Source organism: Seriola aureovittata, chromosome 5 (genome assembly GCF_021018895.1).
Source record: "Seriola aureovittata isolate HTS-2021-v1 ecotype China chromosome 5, ASM2101889v1, whole genome shotgun sequence".
NCBI classification, from domain to species: domain Eukaryota; kingdom Metazoa; phylum Chordata; class Actinopteri; order Carangiformes; family Carangidae; genus Seriola; species Seriola aureovittata.
The window spans coordinates 8,212,513-8,231,357 of record NC_079368.1 but is presented as its reverse complement, the minus strand read 5'-3'; the positions used below and the strand labels follow the sequence as shown (position 1 = coordinate 8,231,357).

The window sequence follows — 18,845 nt, the reverse complement described above, 5'->3', positions numbered from 1 at the left end:
AGTTAAATCAGACATGCAAACATTACAAAATATCAAATTTATTTAGATTTTTTTTTTTTTTTTTTAGAAAAGATTGCACATGCACACCCACACAATAACTTGTAACCATTAATATAGGCTGATAATTCTTATCATAAAGCTAGCACACAATTGCAGACTTTTAAACAATATGGTCTTCAAGACACCATGGGGAAAGCTTGCACTGTTTGATTATAAAGTTAAATGTACAAAAAAGGCAGTTTGAAAATCAAGTATAAACATTTAAAAACAATTTTACAAATGGACAAAGTACAAAAAGAGCAACAGTCACTCAAAATGAATAGAAGCAATGTGAGGACATGGTCCATCAATAGGAAAAGATGTACATCAGGTGGCCGAGAATTGTACAGAAAGTATTACAGAATGTTTTGCATACATTCTTTTTTGGCAGTTTCAGTTCAACTCTTGTGTGTAGAAAAAATAGGCTAGATTTTAAAATACATGAGAGGATGAAATGGAAAACAGAATGATGTGAGGAGATAAAAGTGGACTGTTTCATTTCACGCACAAAGACGGACATCTGCACAATCCTTTTGGGCAGCTTTGAAAATACATTGGCTTTCAATTCATCATACATTCACTACTCTACATTAAGGTGTAGATATATATATTATATTGATTTACAGTACTTGTATCCTGCACCAACATTACTCGGGACACACTGAACAGGCATCAATGACAGATTGGCTTGAATAAACATATTTCAGATCTAATAGATTTGGGGGTGGAGGGGCAGCATAGAGGTAGCCTTGTGTCTCACTACTGTGAAAGGAGTCAAACTTTTAGTCTTCTAGTGAAGCCCGGAAGTGTTGCATGTTATGAATCAAATGCATTACAACAAAAGGACATCAGTTGCTGACACACAGATTAACTACTTCTATTTGTTTAATCTGTTTATGTAATATTGTTTTTTTGAAGAGTAGTCATTGTATTCAATCAGATGCGCATCAGTGTGGCACCAAAAACTCAACTGAACTAAAAAAGTTTCTTCAGTAGCGCCAGAATTTGGTTATTCAGGGAGAATTTTATCCTCTGAATGATCTATTTTCTAAGAATCATTTTTTTCTTATTTGGGCTTAACTATGGACTATGGACATTGTAGACACAGGAGTCTTGGTCGGTTATGTGTAATCTCTTGTCCTATTGAAATCACGACAGTCACACAATACCCTGCACATCACAAGTCAGGATTAACATCTGCAAACAGAGCTTGTGTTATGATGTAACAAGATAAACAAATAGTTTGCATGGAACTGCACACTCCACTGGACAAGGTACTAACCATTGTGCGATTATAAGGCAAATACATGAAGGTTGGATCTACTAGGCATTTCCATTCAGGCTCATTTTACTGCAGAGACCCTGTAGTAGGAACAGTATGTGCTTGTTTTGTAGGTGTCTGACATGTTTGTAGGGGGGGGGGACACACTTGCCGCCATTACAGTTTTTTTAAGATAGGGCAGAAGAGTAGGAGTAAATTCGGCTGATTTGTCACAGTAAACTGCACAGCGAGTCTGCCACGCTCTGTTAAAAGTACTGCATGCTCCAGGTTTCCGTACTGAGCCCATCACATCGCATGCGCTCTCACAGGGTCAGGAGGGAATGTGCTGAAGTAAAGCATGCAAACCTCTCATACCATTTACGCAACTGGCTGTTTTGAACAAGCTCAAGTCGAGGGTTGAACTGAGCCCTCTGTTTGAGTGATATTCTGGTTCCTGTATACAGAGACACTGGTCAGACTCATAATGTGGTGTATTAAGTGTCATCAGACTTGACCAAGTGCAAATGGAGAATGCCCCCGGCTCGGTCTCTGTCTACAGCAAAAACGTCATCAGCCAGAGACTTGGAGGTTAGATACTCAATACTACGTTGGCCGACACCATGAAGTCTCGGGACCATAATATGAAATGTGTTGTTGAAAATATGTAGTTGATACTGTTAACAAAATACAAATATTCTAGTATACAACAGATGTACAAGAATAAAGCATTTGCTAAGCTCACAAATGCTACCTGTCCACTGTATTCTTTTTTTTTTTTTTTTTTTTTTTTAACACTACAAGGAAGTGGATGACACTCTCGGAAGTATGTCAAGAAATTATTTTACAGCGCCAAGTCTTTGCAATAGTTTCTTCCCTTTGGAGAGCAGTCCCTTTCTCTTTTTGGAGGAGTACATGTCCACTGGGGCCCTGATGGGACTGCCGGGCCCCACGGTGGCAGGGCCAGAGCCAGGGATGTGTGGACGCACTGTGGGAGAGGCTGCTCTTCTGGGCGGACCCGATTTTTCCAATGGAACCTAATGGGAGACCCGTAAGGGACAGTTGAGGGTGTTAAAAAGCCAGCCGTCTCTCACACCTCAGTCACTACTCCCCTCCTTCTCTTAAGTCCTTTCTGTCTCAGCAGGGCCACCATAGCTCTGAAGTCTACCTCCCTGGATGTAGTCTTGTGCACTCAGGTATAGATACACACACCCTCCCTCCTCCTCGCCTTTCCCTCCCACTCTCAGGTAGAAACTGTTTTGTTTTTTTTCTCTTTTGTATGAAGCTGCTATGAATAAGCTACAACAACATGACATTGACTAACTTTCACATCAATGTAAGGTGACAACATTTCCCAACAATGACTATCAAAGGCAGGGCAGTTCCTCTCACATTAACAGATACATTTGCATTTTGGGACAAGTGGGACGTATTTATATCACATTCACTTTCCTTTCTCTTCAATATATAGAAATATTTACTGATACAACTGGGTTACAGAGAAACTACTAGTCACTATTCCTTTTCTGTAATCATGAGCTAAAAGGCTCCTTTAAATTGCACTTTGGGAAGACAGATGGTTAAAGATTACATTTATATAAGGTTATATTTCTATTTACAGTATGTGTGGATATAATTTAAACACCAGAACATGTAACATATCAAATCATATAATCATTCTGCTGCATTTAGTATTTTATTATTCCAAGTTTAAAGTGAGACTCTGTAACTTTTGAGATAACAAAACATTCTTCAACTCACAAATGGAAGTTAAATTCTGAAGAAACAAAACACAACCTTTCTAAATTCAATACACTCAGGGGCTTTGTTTCTCTGTCCACTGCTCAGCAAAAGATGCGTAGTCTCACTCTAAATCGGTCACTGTTATTTAGCAGTCTAATCAGTAGTTCATCTTGATTCACAAATTAGAGAGGATTTGAAAACCAAAATGCTGAGTGATTTGACCAAAATTAGCTTTTTTTTTTTTAGATTTCACAACTGTGTTTCTTTTTACGATTTGACATTACTCTTTACATACATGTGTCCTAAATTTGGCGAGAGGCTTACGCTACAACCGTGAAACCAAATGAACACTTTCCACGCTTTTCTTTGGGTTTTTGCATAGAATTGGTAGATTTTCTGTAAATATTTTCTAGGATGCAGCATGTCGTACAAGTCTAAATGTTTGCAGTGCTGTTACTTTTAACTCAAAAATTTCCAATAATTGCAGGTAACTGTGCAACAATGGCCTTTTAGCTCACCATGAGTTACAGCAGGAGACTTATTGCAGGAGACGGACATTGTCATGTACAACACTCAGAGAAACAACTGAAGATACCATACTTCTTGTCTAATGCATTGGCTAGGGTGACTCTCTCCTACCAACAAACAGTACTGAGTGTTTTGGAAGATTCCTAAAAACTACCTAAAGGAACATCATACTGAGTGTACATGTTGCATACCAGAAACTAAGGGAACCCATGTCATCTGCATTAGACGAGGGGAGCGTAATCTTGGTATCCTCAGTTGCTCACTTACGTGACGGAAACAGAGCCTTTAAGGTGTGAAATGAACACTCTTCTTCTGTTTTGCCAAGCGGGTGAGGAAAAGAAATAAAAAAATATGGTGATGGCATTTCAATATAGTTTGCACTATGACAATGGCAAATTAGAACACAAGGAAAGAAATATCTTGATGACACCTATTAATATTTCAACAATTGCATTATTTGTTAAACACAAAAATAACATCACATATTTACATTAAGTAAATAATTACTTCTGAAATTATTCTCTGATGGAAACATAGGCTAAGTGACCTTTGCGTGCTACTTTACAAGAAAGCAATATACAAAACAAGGCGTTCAGGAGCAGATACAAAAGTCGTACTACACTAGACTTATCTTTTCTTTATATAAAATGTTCAAGAATTCATGCATCTGGACTATAGAACATGCTGAGCTACAGACTACATAGTTCATCTTTCAGTACAACAAAACTATTTACTCTATTAGAAATTATTTGAGATCAAACACAGAATATATTCATAAAGCATCTGTATCAGAATGCTAAATATGCATGTGCAAAAAGTGTTAACTGCTCTTTTCAAGACATGACAGAACAAGTAAAAAGTCACAGGAGCTTCTCCCCCTCCATTTTACTCTCATTGAGAATGCTTTATGAATAAAATATACCCATGTATTATACAATGCAGAACTTCCCCCCTTTCACAGCAGTAAACATGAAAAATAAAAGTACCTCTGTCAAGTATTAGTCTTAAAGTTTTATTTTTTCATAGATCTTAGACATCTATTTATTTACAGTGTAATGCTCCAAAGTCAGAAATCCCATTGTACTTTGATCAATGAGACACACACACGCACAGACACGAAACTAAAGGAGATAGAGGGAACTGAAAAGAGTAAATGGATGACAGAGGGCTAGTACTGCGAAGGAGCATGTACCCTTTTGGTCTTTATCCGTGCTGGATTGTCCTGGGGGTATCGAGATGGTGAGTCAGTGAGAAAAACCTCTACATCATCAGGCACTTCTTCTAGAAAGTTGGAAGGAACAAGTCCTTTGTGTCCATTGAGCTCGCCCTGTGGAGCACACAACAGCAGTGAGACAAGTGTTACTTAAGGCCCCGCCTCCCTTAGTTACGGTTGCTTTCTACTCTCGCACAGCACATACGCAGTTTACCCAAGATTATTTGGTAATTTTCAAAAGACTGGGTCTTTGATTTCATACAGAGTTCGGTAAGGTCAGGCTTCTCATTTCTAGCTGGTGACCATTGATTTTATTGTCTGAAATGACAACTGTCACTAACAGATTTTTATTATCTGCAGCTAGCGCTAACTTTTGCTTCATGAGTTGCTGTCTTTTGAATGTTTCCAGCGGACTCATTTTGAAATGAGTAGCCTGTGAAAGAGTCTTCATTGTGCACCTGAAGCTACTTACATATGATATTTTGCTAAAAGACTGAGGCTAAAGCAAGCGGCGACCTCTGATAGGTGGGTGAGCGTATTCTTGCCTCAAGCCGGCATGCACCGAAGTCTCAGCTCAACACGTACCCCTCCTCTTTGCCCGTTTTTGTATTAGCTGAGAGTTTCGCGGAATCAGTTACTGGCAAGACGGCGACGGTGGAGCAGCTCATTCTGAGCTTCAGGAACCTACGGGTGACATCACGGAGGCTGCGTCCATCTTTATGTATAAGCTGTGGGCTAAAGCTTCAGAACCCAAGCGAAAATGCAGCACCCTCACAGCTAATGATCCATGTAGAAGATGTGGAAATAAAGAAAATGAAGAAGAATTGTTCTTTAGAAGCATCTTCCTTGTTGTTTAGAGCCAGTTGATTCTATATTTTTTTTTTTTTTTTTTTATTTTTCTGTACTCAGGTTTCAATTGTAAATGAGATCTTGATCTCAATGTGACTTCCTGATTAAATAAAGTATTTGGCTCCTAAGTTTACATACAGCACTTGTTCATATTCTAAACATCATTTTTCACTTTAATATTGCATGAGAAATGGCTTTAAGGATAAGGGCTAAACATAACACTATCTCATGCATGGAGCAGTTTTCTTGTAATGAAATCCTCAACAAAGAAACATGTCAGTCTCCTGGATAATCTAACAGTACGTTACTAAAGGATCACTTGTACGGGTTTCAGTTATTGCCACTAGTTTTAATTACTTCTACATTGTCTCTCATATATAATTTCTTTTTCCCATCAGGCTGTTATGGTGGATTGCACTAACTAATACAATACGCAGCTGCCATTGCTGAAGTGAAGAATCCAGTCAGAGTTCAATGAAGCAGGAATGCTCCTCAGGAACTGTAGTTTACTTTTCTCCTCAAATCTTTATGTACCTTTGTCTCTTTTATCAAATCACATTCTTTCCTAATCATCTTCTTGTACTGATGATTCAAAATTTTGAGAATTTCCACTGGTGCTGGTAGTGCTGAAACTGACACCTAAACTTTTGTCTTTGCAGAATCACCTTGGATACCCAAAATTAATCCTCCCACAACCCTATGACTAAGTTTGCACAGATGTGTTTTTATGTAAAGTCATGCCTACTGCATTGCACTCGAAATAGCCAGAAATGGATGATCAGCAGACATGGGGATGTTTAGTACTCACATAGTAAAAGCCATCTTCATCTATTTCACCAAAAACTGTGATGACGTCACCGGCACAGAAAGTCAGTTCAGCCTGTCAAAGAAGAAAGAGCCTTGAGATACGTTTGGCCTGTTGTACTTCAGTTCTTGTTTACAGCAGTTTGCCAAAGACTTTCCACAACATCAAATCTACTGGGGTTTGATGAGTTTGAAATGCTGTGCTTCCTTCTCCAAATCAATGTGATGCATCTTAAACACGAGTGTCAATCCAGTCCCAGCAGATGGACTGTTGCAACTGTAAATGCATCAAATGTTGGAACTGTGAAGACGGGATTGCAACACAGTGGGCACATCTTTCCTATGGGATTTTTGAGAACACACAAACCAAACACAGCATATGTGCAGTATGTAGGAGACAGGTCGACACAAAAGACCAAACCGAGGGGGGGAGATGCTGGCTCAGGCAATGTATGAGGGGCTGTATTCATGACCACCGGGGACAGAGGGCCATTGCCCACCATCCGGAGCCCACCTCCTTATTTGCACTCCAACAAATGAGGGAGGAAACACACACAGAGCAGACAGTACCGTACCCTCCTCACCCTCACTCACCTCCTCATTCAGTCTGTTGCCCTCATACTGTGTCGGTGGCAGTGCCAATAGAAAGGTGAGAGTAAGTGAAACCGGGGGGTAAGGGCCAAAAAACAGCACGGGAAAGTACTTTCAATCCTCTAGCTAACACAGTGCTAACTGTAACACCTCATTCAACCTCACCTGTGCACATACATTCCTCACTCCAACTTAAATGAATAGCTTGACACTGTCATGTCAAGAGATAGATACCACGCTCATGTCTGCCTGGTAAATAAAAAGAAAACAATTAGCTTAGTGCAAAGACTGGAAGGAGGCTGAAACAGTCTGGCTTTGTCCAAAGGTTAAAAAAAAAAAACAAAAACGTCTAGCTCCTCCAAGGCTGACCTCCATGTTGTATTTTGTTTGTTTAATCCATGCAAAAAAAAAAAAAAAAAAAAACCCAAAGTGTAAAAATGACAATTTGTGGTTTTGTTTATGTGCCAGATTATTTCTTGGCTGGATGCAGTAACTTCCTGGAAACTTGTCTTCACCATGACGTTATCATTTAGACTGAAATTATGCATCAGAAAATCAGTTCATGTCAGACTCTGAGTTTTAATTCCAAGTGGTAGATATTGAGAATTTCTCACAGCCACGGTTCCTCCCACATGGTGAACTGTCAAACAACAAACCACTGGTAAATTGTCTGCAAAGCCACCACAGCTGACTGCTGCATATGAATTAGACTCAATATTAACACTGATGCAATTGATTCAGTTAATTTCAGAGTCGGTATAGAGTTAGTTTCTATTTGGTTTAACCTTTTAATGAACTGCTCCAAATACAAGACACCACAAAAGGAGCTATTTAGGCTGTTTAAGTGATGTAACTACAGGGCCAGCTGTGGGGATCCGTGTACTGGAAGCTTTTCCTGTTCGTCACATTCTGCTGACATTATGTGAATTCAGTATGGCCTGCTGTAAAAGCACAACTTGTCATTTTTACACTCACTCAAACAAGATATAACGTGTTAATTAGTCAGCTTTAGAGGTGCTGGTAGGCAGATTTTTTTAAATTGTTGACAGAACAAGGCTAGCTGCCCCCTCACCCCCGTTTCCAATCTTTGTGCTAGGCTAAGCTAACCAGCTGCTGTATCACTACATGGAACAGACAGACAATAGAGTCTGAGAGTAATATGAAGCTTGTCATCAAACTCTCGGTAAGAGAGTGAATAAGCATATTTCTCACAATGTCAAACTATTCATTTGAATTCTGAACTTCTAAATGACAAACACAGTATCCTTATCTCACTGCCTGTGCACTTGAAAATGTTCAGTGCTTTTATGCATTTGTTAACATGATGATGGTGACAGAGAATGGTCAAGATAAAGCGGATAGCTGGTACTACGGGAGGACAGTACCTCTACATCAACGTTAGGGGAGCTCTCTCTGGGGTCGTAGTCGTACAGGGCGACCATTCTCCGTGTTGACATCGGGTGTTGACGGCCGCTCCGCCTGTTCCTCTCTGCGAAGAGGAAAAGTCATAAAGACAGACACAAAGATGAGAGTAATCAGAAGTAATAATATAAGAACTCCACTGAAGGATGCGATGACCAGTGACGATACATAATAGCCTCATAAGTCCAACAGTCTTTGCAATATGTGATCATCTGGATTTCAAAGTAAACTATGTCCATGTTAGTATTTGGGGAAGGCTTAGTGACAGTAAATATAGGAGAAATTAGTCAAAAGTTCACAGATGAAAATGGATGGCGAGGGGTGAAAAAAGCAGGAAAGATGAAGCAGAGAGAAGAAGAGCATTTCACTGGGCACAGACCTCTCTTGGACTTTCTGGACCTGCGATTTATTGAGCGGCCATCTTTGAAACGGTCGCAGTTCACTTCACAGGAAAGCAGAAAAAAATAATTAAGTGAGAGGAGTAGAGGAAAGGAGAAATGCGTCAGTAAAAGACAGTTTAGTAGAACATAAAGTTGCCCAGAAAGACATAAAGGGTATAAGGTCAAAGAAAGAAAAAAAAAAAAAAGAAGAAGTTGAGGGGATACTGTGGGGAAAACGATGTCTGACCTAACTTCTCCACAGGAGTGTTGAGTGGCAGGAAGCCCTGTTTAAGGAGTTGGTCCATCATCTCATCGTCCTCTGTTTGGATCTCAGAGACCATGTTACAGGGGATCAGACCCACTCGTTCTCGAATCTCCGCCCTGTAGAAGCCATCCGTATCTTTATTCCCAAACACCTGAAGGAACGACAGAGTGTCAGGGGAAGACATCCAACCAGATACCATCAAACCTGGCCAGAGATTCCTAAAATTCATGTGTAATTCTATGGACTTTAGACAGCATTCAAGCATGGGGGATTTTAAAGAAATAAAAGACAAATGAGAAGTCTAGCATAATTTCTCTACTTTATTTTTTAGTTAGGTATGAAACATATCCATCTCAGTAGAGTAGTGTCTAAGAATCAAGCCACCACCTTGATGATCTGGCCCTCCTTGAATGGCAGCTCCTCATCAGCAGCATCAGGGTTGGGAGACATGGACAGGGGGTCATAGTCAAACAGAGCCACAAACACACGGGTCAGCTCCTCTGGCTCTGATTCCTCATAGTAATCCGGGGAACGCCGTCCCCGCCCGTGCCTGCGACCGCCATAGCCGTCTGAAACATAGAGGAGGCCTCTGCTGCTACTACCAGCCTTATACAGCCACGCTGGCTGTAGAGGCAATGAGAGCAGAAGATGTCTCTTTGTTAGAGCTGACAGGGGAGAGGGCGATGAGATTCATGTGTGAAAAAAGAGCCAGAGATCGAATGCAATAATTATACTTTTAGTTTTAATCTCGTGTCTTCTGTTGTGTTCACGCACTAAAAGCGAACAACGTTTTTACAAGAAAGGCTCGGTACAATTGTAGCACAGCAGGGTTCTTCGTTCACACATCTCTGCTTGCTGGCGTGACAGTCACCAAACATCATAGGACACAGTACAACACAGCACAGACAGGAAACACATGTCAAGCAGTTTTTGGGGTGCAAGGGAAACTGAATGACACAAGTAACACTGCACTATTGTTCATTGCTGTTTCACTGCCTTATCTCACAGAGGCTGATTAACATGCATGTTTTGCTGGGACTGGACGTGTTGAGGAGAGCATTCCTACATCCAATGCGGGTGTGATGTCATGCTTTTAGGCCACATCTGGAAACAATATGCAGCGTAAAAGGGCAAAGGAGGCGCGGTCCCGAGGGAGAGAACACATCAAATGCCCCAGCAGTTCCTGGCAACACAGATATCAGGGACAGTGAGGGGGAAGGGATGAACCTGATATCAGTTCTCCATGCTTCTCATGGATCACCATGTTAAATGTTTCAATGGCAGATTGTCTGAATAATGGCTCAGAGATATAGCAACCAATACCAACTAAGCAGCTGACGTATGCTTTTTTGAAAGATGTAAAACGTGCTTCAACGGTAAAACATGTTTGATTTTGATGGCAGCAGAGTAAATGAATGTGCAACCGAGTGATACCAACAAGGCAAGAATGCACTAACTCTTCCAGAAATGTGTCTTTCCTTCTCACTGCATTGTAAACAGCTCATGCAAAATTAAGAAAGAAAACGGGCTGCTGGCTCATAAAGGCAGGAGGAGAAGGAAAAGAAGAGGTGGCAGAAAAGGTTAAGGAAGAGGAGGGCGGGCTAAGTTGTGGTGGAGTGGGAGAGTGGCCAGGTTATGGAGGGTGAATGGGTAGAGTGGGTGGTTTGGGGTTTCTTGGGATTGAGGGAGTAGGAGTACAGACAGGAAAAGGATTTTCATTCTCCAGCAACGGGAAAAGTGGCCAGTCTTGTCTTCCCCCGTCAGCTTTATTCAGCTAAGCTAAGCTAAACTAAACAAAGCAGCTAACTGCCCAGCACAGAACAAAGACCACCATGATATCACTGCATGTGTTCAAGAACGATTCTTGGCCTTTTCTGGCATTGATAAGGTGAATTGTCATCTTGGAGAGAAGCTGCATCACATACCATATTGATCCTCTGAGGACATAGATCGCCATATCCTGCGCCGAGCTACACTGCCATAGTAAACATCCTCCTTGACGGGTGAGAGGTTCCCCTCACTCCCCTCACTGTTACTGTCCATGGTGATCTCTACAGAAGACACCAATCACAACGTTACGGTCAGAGATCCCCCCCACACACACTCTGCTCTACCCCATGGCCCATTCACTCATGCTGAGACAGTAGGATGATGACGTTGCCCTGAGGTGGGGAGGGGGTGTACAAGGCAACAGGTTTCACTCTGGAGTCACTGGGTGTAAAACAGCAATGCTTTTACTGTTGCGGGGAGGTCAGATTGGGTGGTCATGTAAACATGTTAACCCACAGTAAACACAGGCATAGGGAGTGCATCTGGAATAACTTTCCTGCAAAACTGCATGTGGACATTTGGCGAATCCAGCTCATGAGGATGGACAGCTAGAGGGTGTGCAAACACCCCACAAAAAAAGGGTCTACGTGGTTTGTTTAAGCTCTATGGGAGAGATGTACAGCTCGGCTCACACGGGTAAGGGAAACACATGGTATAAATAGCACAAACATCAGTGGCCCTGCAGGTGGGGATGAGGCGTCTCCTCATGTGGTGACCTCACTAACCAATGGATGGAATGGGTCGTCGCTGAGGGGGGGTGCCGATGTGAACCGGCCTCCTCCCTGAGTGGTCCAGACGATCGGCGCTTCCATGTGATGGTGAGTTCCCAATGATCTTTAGAGTGAAAAACAACAGATAAGAGATTAGAACAACAAACCACCTGCAAAGTCAAGACACGTTAACACTTAAAACCATTTAAAAGAATCCCACAATCCTGTTTAAACAACTGAAAACCATAAGAGCAAATGATGTGGCTTCCATTTGTCCTTAGGGAGGCAAAATAATAGTAAAGAAAATCTATAAAACAATAAAAGAATACAACAAACCACCAAAACAAGAAAATCAAATCAACCCCCAACACAACAACATGGACTGGGGGTTAGAAAGGGTCAGATGTTTAGCTAAAGACCATTTGTTTGGTTTGTTTTGTTCTGTGCATGTCAGCTCCTTGATGAGAAAAGGAAGCAAATGATGGCACAAAAGACTGAAATGATGAGAGAAGTGAGAGAGAGAGAGAGAGAGAGAGAGAGAGGATGAAAAGAAAATGAAAAAAGTGGATATGAGTGTGATTGAAAATGGATAATGACGTGGTTAGATGAGCAAAGCCATTATATTTTCAGCCTGGGGCTTTGCGTTAGAACAATCAACACATTTATTATATGGTAGTGGTGATGAACATGATGAGAATGTTTTGCTGAAACAAGTGAACGAGACAAGCAAGTGCTGCATATGGGTTGAAGGCTGGATGAATCACAGCAGGCTGTAAAAGTCTGGATCCGGCCTTATTTGGTATGAAGCAATGAGCGGCAGGAGATGGTGAAATAAAGCTCCTATCACAAGGTGGAGCGCTATGGCTGCAGCTCTAGAAGGTCAGACATAGAGAGCGACATATGAAGCCAGCAGCTGGCAGAGAGAGAGAGAGAGAGAGAGAGAGAGAGAGAGAGAGAGAGAGAGAGAGAGAGAGCCAGAGAGCAGGGGTAAGGGCAGAGAAGACGGGAGCAGCACGTTCCCATGCACTGCACAGAGACTTTCCTTTAAATGGAACCTTTCCCCTCAAAGACATGAGAAATCAAAACTTAGTTAAATGGCCTTTAGGTAATTAAAAGCTTTACTTTAAAATCCACCTGACATTCTGAGTACAAGCAAAGTAATTCACACAAAAATAAAACATCAAATCAGACCAACCATGAACGTGTGATAATTTCTCATAAGATGAAAATCAAAAATGCCAAATGAAAGGAAGGGGGTTAATTATAAAGAAAAACAAACAACATTAAGAAAACAGAATGGCTGCAGCTTGCGGATGGAAAGTACAGCAGAAAGTCTGAATCACACACCAGCGGCTGGTCCCGGTTGAGCCTGGACAAAGACTGGGCCCTAGCCTCCCTGTGGGGGCTGTAATAGACCCTGTCCAGCTCGTTCAGCCTGCCCTCGCTCAGGGCCCCTTCCCTGGAGTAGTTTCGTGGCCCGGCCTCCCGACCAGGCCCAAAGTGCTCCCTGTTCCTAAAGTCACCCCTGTGTACCGACTTGGTTGCAGTCACTGGGACGTCAGAGAAGTCCTCCTCCACGCTGCACTGGCGGGTCAGAGTTCTTTTACGGCCCATAGCCAGCGCCCGCCTTTCTACCGGGCCCTCACAGTGAATGATGCGCACAGGTCCCCGCAGTGGGCTCCCGTGAGCATAGTAGCCTCGGTGACCCCGCCCTAGCGAGCCTTCTTCCTCACTGCCGCAGTCTAAACCGCTGTCAGGACTCTTGGTGTTTTGGCGGTTGGGGCGGCCCAGGCTGCGGTCGTCTGCACTGTAGCAGTAGCGGCTATCGGTGAAGCGAGGGGAGGAGCGCTGGCGCTGCAGGTGGCGGGAGGTCTTGCTGGGGGTGAGATGGTTGTACATGTGGGTGTCTTGGGAGTACATCCTCCGCTGAGTGTGTGGCGTTCCCGGTCGCCCGCCCTCTTCGAAGCACAGGCGTTGGCCCATGCTGTCCACGCTTTCCGACTCCTCCTCGGCCACCTCGGGGATGCTGTGGAGACGCTTGCTCCGGAGCGACTTCTGCTTCACCACCTCCCGCTGGAGGTCCCAGCAGTCTCTCTCCTCAGCTAAGTCCTGACGCTTGTAATATGCCTTCAGTCATGAACACAGGAAGGAAAGTTCCACAATTTCACAGTTCAGTATGTTCAATTCAAAAGGTTCAGTTTAGAGTTTTGTGAGGGGGGTTGAAAAGTTTTTCGAAGGTTTTTAGAACAGGCAGGAAACAACACAGAATGTGAATAGAACAAATGGGGGGGAAAGACAAAATAAAGACAGAATTAGTTATTTGTGGCAATGTAGTAAGACATGCAGTCTCATTCCGTGAGGAGGAAATGGCATGCTCTGAACAGGAATCTGTGAAGGCTCAAATATGGAGTGATAACTGATAAACTGAGCGTGGGCAGAGGTTAAATCTGGAGAAGGGAAATCAGAAATATTCAAACAAAAGGTATGTGACGGGCTTAGTTAGTTCCATGGGTGAGGGATAAATGAAAACATCAATGTGGATGAAATGAATTAATAAAAAAAAATAATAATAAAAAGAAATTGAAGACATGAAGCTAAGTGAGGAGGAGAATTAGCTACTGAGGACAAACTGCATTAGGACATTTGTTTAGCAACAATTTCAGATGGAGTGAAACATACAGAACTCCCCTCTATGTGCTCACACAAAACAATGGCAGAAGCAAATTTGACAATTCACCTTTATCTATTCCCTTAACAACATCTAATTTAAATGTATCATTACTATACATATTTTAGAACAGTAATATTTTTACAGACGGGGATGGATAATGTGCAACAGTGATTTACAAATAGATGGTAATGACAAAGAGGAGATGCTGCATTGGTGTATTTAAAAGGTTAATACACCAGTGAATACCCCTCATGAACACCACATTACTGTACAAAAGCAGGGATAACTTAAACAAATCTGCAGTGATACTGTACTGATTTCTGATAGCAAGTCTACTATAATACAGAGGACAGATCAGCCACTACAGTACCTCCAACTCTGAAAACACGGCAGATTGGCTTTATATCCACACATCCCCACTGACAGACCAAATGAAGACAGGATTGTGTACCGACAATGTTAACATCTACATCGACAATAGAAAAATTAAACATCAGGACGTGACAGACATAAAAACAAAAGTGAATATTTCCATTTAAGTACGCACTTAAATGAGATTCCCATATGCACTTGATATGCCATGACCCTTTGATACAGTACAGTATATTAATATTTACACTTCAATATCACATTCTAACATTTGACTTTAAACCTTGTAGTACTCCTTCGGTGCAGAATAAAGAGCATCAAAATGCAATGCAAACCTTAAAAAACATTATGCTTTCCGTTTACAGCCTTCCCCTCTCTCATGCTGTACAGTGATGTATACACAGCCATTCCTATGAGCTCAGCCTTGAATGAATAAAGCAGTGCTGGAGGGTCGAGGTGGAGGAGCAGGCTGGGGTGGGGAGGCTGATTCAGCTAATGCAAGGCGGGGGAGCTCAGCCAGGCAAAGCCACAACGGGCTTGCTTGTAGAGCCTGTGAGAGAGAGCAGGTACCACTGCAGGTGGCAAAACCCTCCCTGCCTCCCTAAACCCCCGTCTTCCCCACCCTCCTCCTTCCTCCCCCGGGCCATCACAGAGTGAAGGCGTGCAGTAAGTATACCTTAAGAGTGTTGTGAGAGTTGATACTGCGCCTGCGGCCCTCCTCTAGTTGCATCTCAGAGTAAAGATCTTCCTCGTCCTCCTCCATTATGTCAGACAGGTCAGAACCCCGGCTGCTCTCCGTGTGGTACTCCTCACTGTGGCTGTAGTGGTAATGATGGTGCTAAGGGAGAACAAGAGAGAGAAAGTTGAAGTGTACTAGGTAGAAATCATAACTTTATTATAGAGTCTTAAAGAGTACCGCAGCAGTGAGTGATCCACACCAACGTTAACCTTAAGGACAGAAGGTTATGTGCATTGGTGAAAATATATAATAATTATAATTATATAACAATACAGTGTACTCTAAAATTATTCTAATGTTTTGCCAAAATTTAAAAAGTTTAAAACTGGATTCTTTAAAACTTATTGAAAATATTTATTTAGAAAATGAACTAAAAATAGATGGCAGAAAATTTGAAAATAAAAGAGATAGATACAGAAATACACATTAAGAAGGGCTTCAATTTGATTCATATGGGATTTGATTTGATTCAGTTTGATTTTGCCTACATGTAGGTAACTGACTCCATGTTCTTCCTAGAAACAAGACATGAGCACTCAATAATTGGCTGAGCACAGTAGGCTGTTTTTTCTGTAAAGTACCTGTCTGCCCAACTCTGAGCCTCTGAGGAATTCATCCACCGAGGCTCCTCTCCTCCTCGCATGAGGAGAGTCGTAGCCATCCTCCTCCTCATCCGAGTTGAGTGGATGCAAGGCGTTACCTCGTTCACTAAAGATATTCCTTTTCTCAACCTGATAAGAGAAATGTTAGACTTTTAGATTGAACAAGGATCCAAATAATTTAGTGTAATATTCTTGAAATCATATTTTTTCTTAAACTAGTTTCTACTTTTTGCAAATGTAGTTTCATAGTCATTTTCAAGAGACAAACAATTCTATCTTCAAACCAATAGTTGTGTAAATGGTTTTTAAAGCAAAAAACAAACAAGGGAAAATAGCTCGTCACACTGACAGATATCGCCATAAGCATAAAGCAAAATATGATTTCCAGGCTCAGTATTAGATTCTGTTACATGCTGAGATGAATTCTGGTTAATAAGAAATCCCCACGTACCCGGTTACCCTCGGCAAACACTCTCTGGGCAGCTTCCCTGGCCATGGCCTTGGCGATGGTGTTGGGGATGGGGACTCCCTGAGGCTGCGGCAGGATCCTCTGTGGAGAGGGCGATCGCCGTGGCTGGAAGTGCGGCGGCTCTAAGTTAGATCCGCGCATGGGAGGCAGCGGAGAGGGGGAGCGCTCCCAGGGCTGGGCTGGCCGCAGGCCCACCTCATGCTCTTTGGTTTCTGGCTCTCTGGCACTTACTAACGTCTTGGACTTGGGCATGGGGTGGCACTGGAAATGAGGCTGGGAATGAGGAGGAGGAGGAGGTGGGTGACAGACGGGCTGTGAGTGTGGCTGTGCGTGGGGCAGCGTGTGGGGCTGGGCTCGAGGCAGAGGCTGCATCTGGGGCTGAGGGTGATTTGGGGGGTACGTCGATGGGTAAGGAGGATGGGTTTGTGAGTGCACTGGGTGGGACTGCGGGTGAGGGATAGGGTGGGGAGGTGCGGTGGTTCGGTGGGACAGACGTGGAGATCCCAAGAGATTGTGCGGGATGACGGCCACTGGCGAGTCCTGGGACTCTCCTTGAGTCGATAACGTCCTTACAATGACTTCCCTGGCCTCCAGACACTGAATCCTGTTTAACTCCACGGTCACATAGTCTGCTGTGGGGTACAAGACCTCTGCTATCTGCATTCACAAAGGAACCAGAGAGTCCTTACCAAAGGGCAATTCAGAATGTCAGCATGCAAAAGTACATACTCTGAACCACACCATCATAAAATCATAACTTCATGCACTTGTAGCTCTCTTATCTGCTGGCTGAAGCGAAGTACCCGATTATTCCATATTATCATAACACACAGGTTTGTTGAATTTATGTCTGAAGCAAATCTTGCCCCTGGGGGCTGAATATCAGCATTACATCATTTCTCCAGGAGATGGCAATAGAGCACTACTCACAGAAGTCACCACTGAAGAAGGCAAAGGCCACTTTTAAAAAAAACTGTATTGTAAGAGTGACTTGTAAGACATTTGGTACCTTTTGTCCCTTTGTGCACACAGCATAGCCAATCACACTGGCCCCGTTGGAGGTTCCTGAAGGTGTCAGAGTCGGCGGCTTCCATCTGATCTGCAGGACCCCAGGAGTCTGACCACACTGGACTTGCACCTCCTGGGGAGGGAGAGGGGGCCCTGGGGAGCACAACACACACACTGGATAAGGAGAGAAAAAAAACACAGCTCAACAGTGGTTGAACCATTTCTGCCAAATTGATCAAAAACAATGAATGTGCTGACCTCAGTACTATGGACTTCTCATATTCAGGAACCATTTCACAGTGGTATGAAATAAGAATATCCTCCTTCAAGGGGAACCGTGTTACATGTTCTAAATTATTCCACTGAAATGTCATTTGCCACTGGCATTTGCTGTGATACAATGAGTCAGTGACAGCTGAATCGAGAATTTATTTATTCCAATATTTTAATTTGTAGGATGATTTTTTTATATTCAGTCATCTCTGTGCAGGTTTGTGGTGTGTATCCCCAGATTCATTTGGGGAAGATGTTACATTGGCTGAAAAAGCCAATTTCGCCGACATTCGGCCATCACTGTATGCACCGCAATATCCTGTTGCCAGATACTCGCTGACAATATTTTATGGAACGTCAAAAAAACACAGTTTGCTATTTCCACAATCTGTCAGCACTGCCTGCATACTAAACAACATACCCATCTGTGCAGTGCTGCTGCTCCCCTGCAGTCACACAGTGAGACAGAGCGAGCAGATGCAGTCAGCAGTATCTCCAAGCTGCAACGTGCAGCTGTGTGTTTGTGTGTGTGTGTGTGTGTGTGTGTGTGTCCGAAAGTCTACATTAACGCAATCTTAATCACATTTCTACACTGACTGTCAGCAGACAACACACACACACACACACACACAGCCTTGGAACAGCAGCAGTGGCTGTTTGGAGATTTCATTTCCTCTTCTCATATTTAAACTACACGAGTCATAAACAACAAGCTCCTCTGAGAACTGAAATGAGTGTTTAAATGAATGTTTCAGTGGAGCCACTTTCATTGATACTGGATACAAACAGCAGACACTGATTTCCAGGCAGGGGAATTGGGGGCTGCTCCCTGTGACTAATATTAATAAAAATGTTGTTATCACTAAGAACTAATGAAGTCACTTGTTTGAAGAGCACATGCTGAGTATGAGAGCCTAATACAGTGCCTCCAGACACTGTCCTCCTTATTGAGTCGTCCACCGATAACGAGACTATTTCAGACGCCTCTGATTAACATGTTCAATAGACAGATCATTTAATGATCTCTCAGCATGTTAGCTCGTCAGCTGCCAACAGAAAACGTCAATTCAAACTTCAGTGTC

The 18,845-nt window shown here is 42.7% G+C and overlaps 1 protein-coding gene across 37 annotated transcripts in view; it reads right to left on the bottom strand.

The window, feature by feature from the left end:
- Positions 1-18: 18 nt before the first annotated feature.
- Positions 19-18,845, bottom strand: part of rimbp2b (RIMS binding protein 2b) — an 86,848-nt gene continuing 68,021 nt past the window's right edge. For 12 of the 37 annotated variants that reach the window (XM_056375941.1, XM_056375944.1, XM_056375925.1 and 9 more), the window contains 15 exons: positions 17,492-17,664; positions 16,465-17,139; positions 15,993-16,142; positions 15,349-15,510; positions 12,980-13,759; positions 11,648-11,756; positions 11,018-11,143; positions 9,480-9,661; positions 9,075-9,243; positions 8,827-8,889; positions 8,411-8,514; positions 7,029-7,055; positions 6,439-6,510; positions 4,761-4,895; positions 19-2,334 (listed from right to left, as the gene is read on the bottom strand). In XM_056375941.1, the coding sequence (XP_056231916.1) occupies positions 2,137-2,334; positions 4,761-4,895; positions 6,439-6,510; positions 7,029-7,055; positions 8,411-8,514; positions 8,827-8,889; positions 9,075-9,243; positions 9,480-9,661; positions 11,018-11,143; positions 11,648-11,756; positions 12,980-13,759; positions 15,349-15,510; positions 15,993-16,142; positions 16,465-17,139; positions 17,492-17,664 (3,125 nt within the window). In that variant the 3' untranslated portion in view covers positions 19-2,136. Of the gene's footprint in view, positions 2,335-2,980; positions 3,881-4,760; positions 4,896-6,438; positions 6,511-7,028; positions 7,056-8,410; positions 8,515-8,826; positions 8,890-9,074; positions 9,244-9,479; positions 9,717-9,812; positions 10,276-11,017; positions 11,144-11,647; positions 11,757-12,979; positions 13,760-15,348; positions 15,511-15,992; positions 16,143-16,464; positions 17,140-17,491; positions 17,665-18,845 lie in introns of those variants that run through there. The other 25 variants (XM_056375926.1, XM_056375930.1, XM_056375934.1 and 22 more) reach the window with 21 other exon arrangements.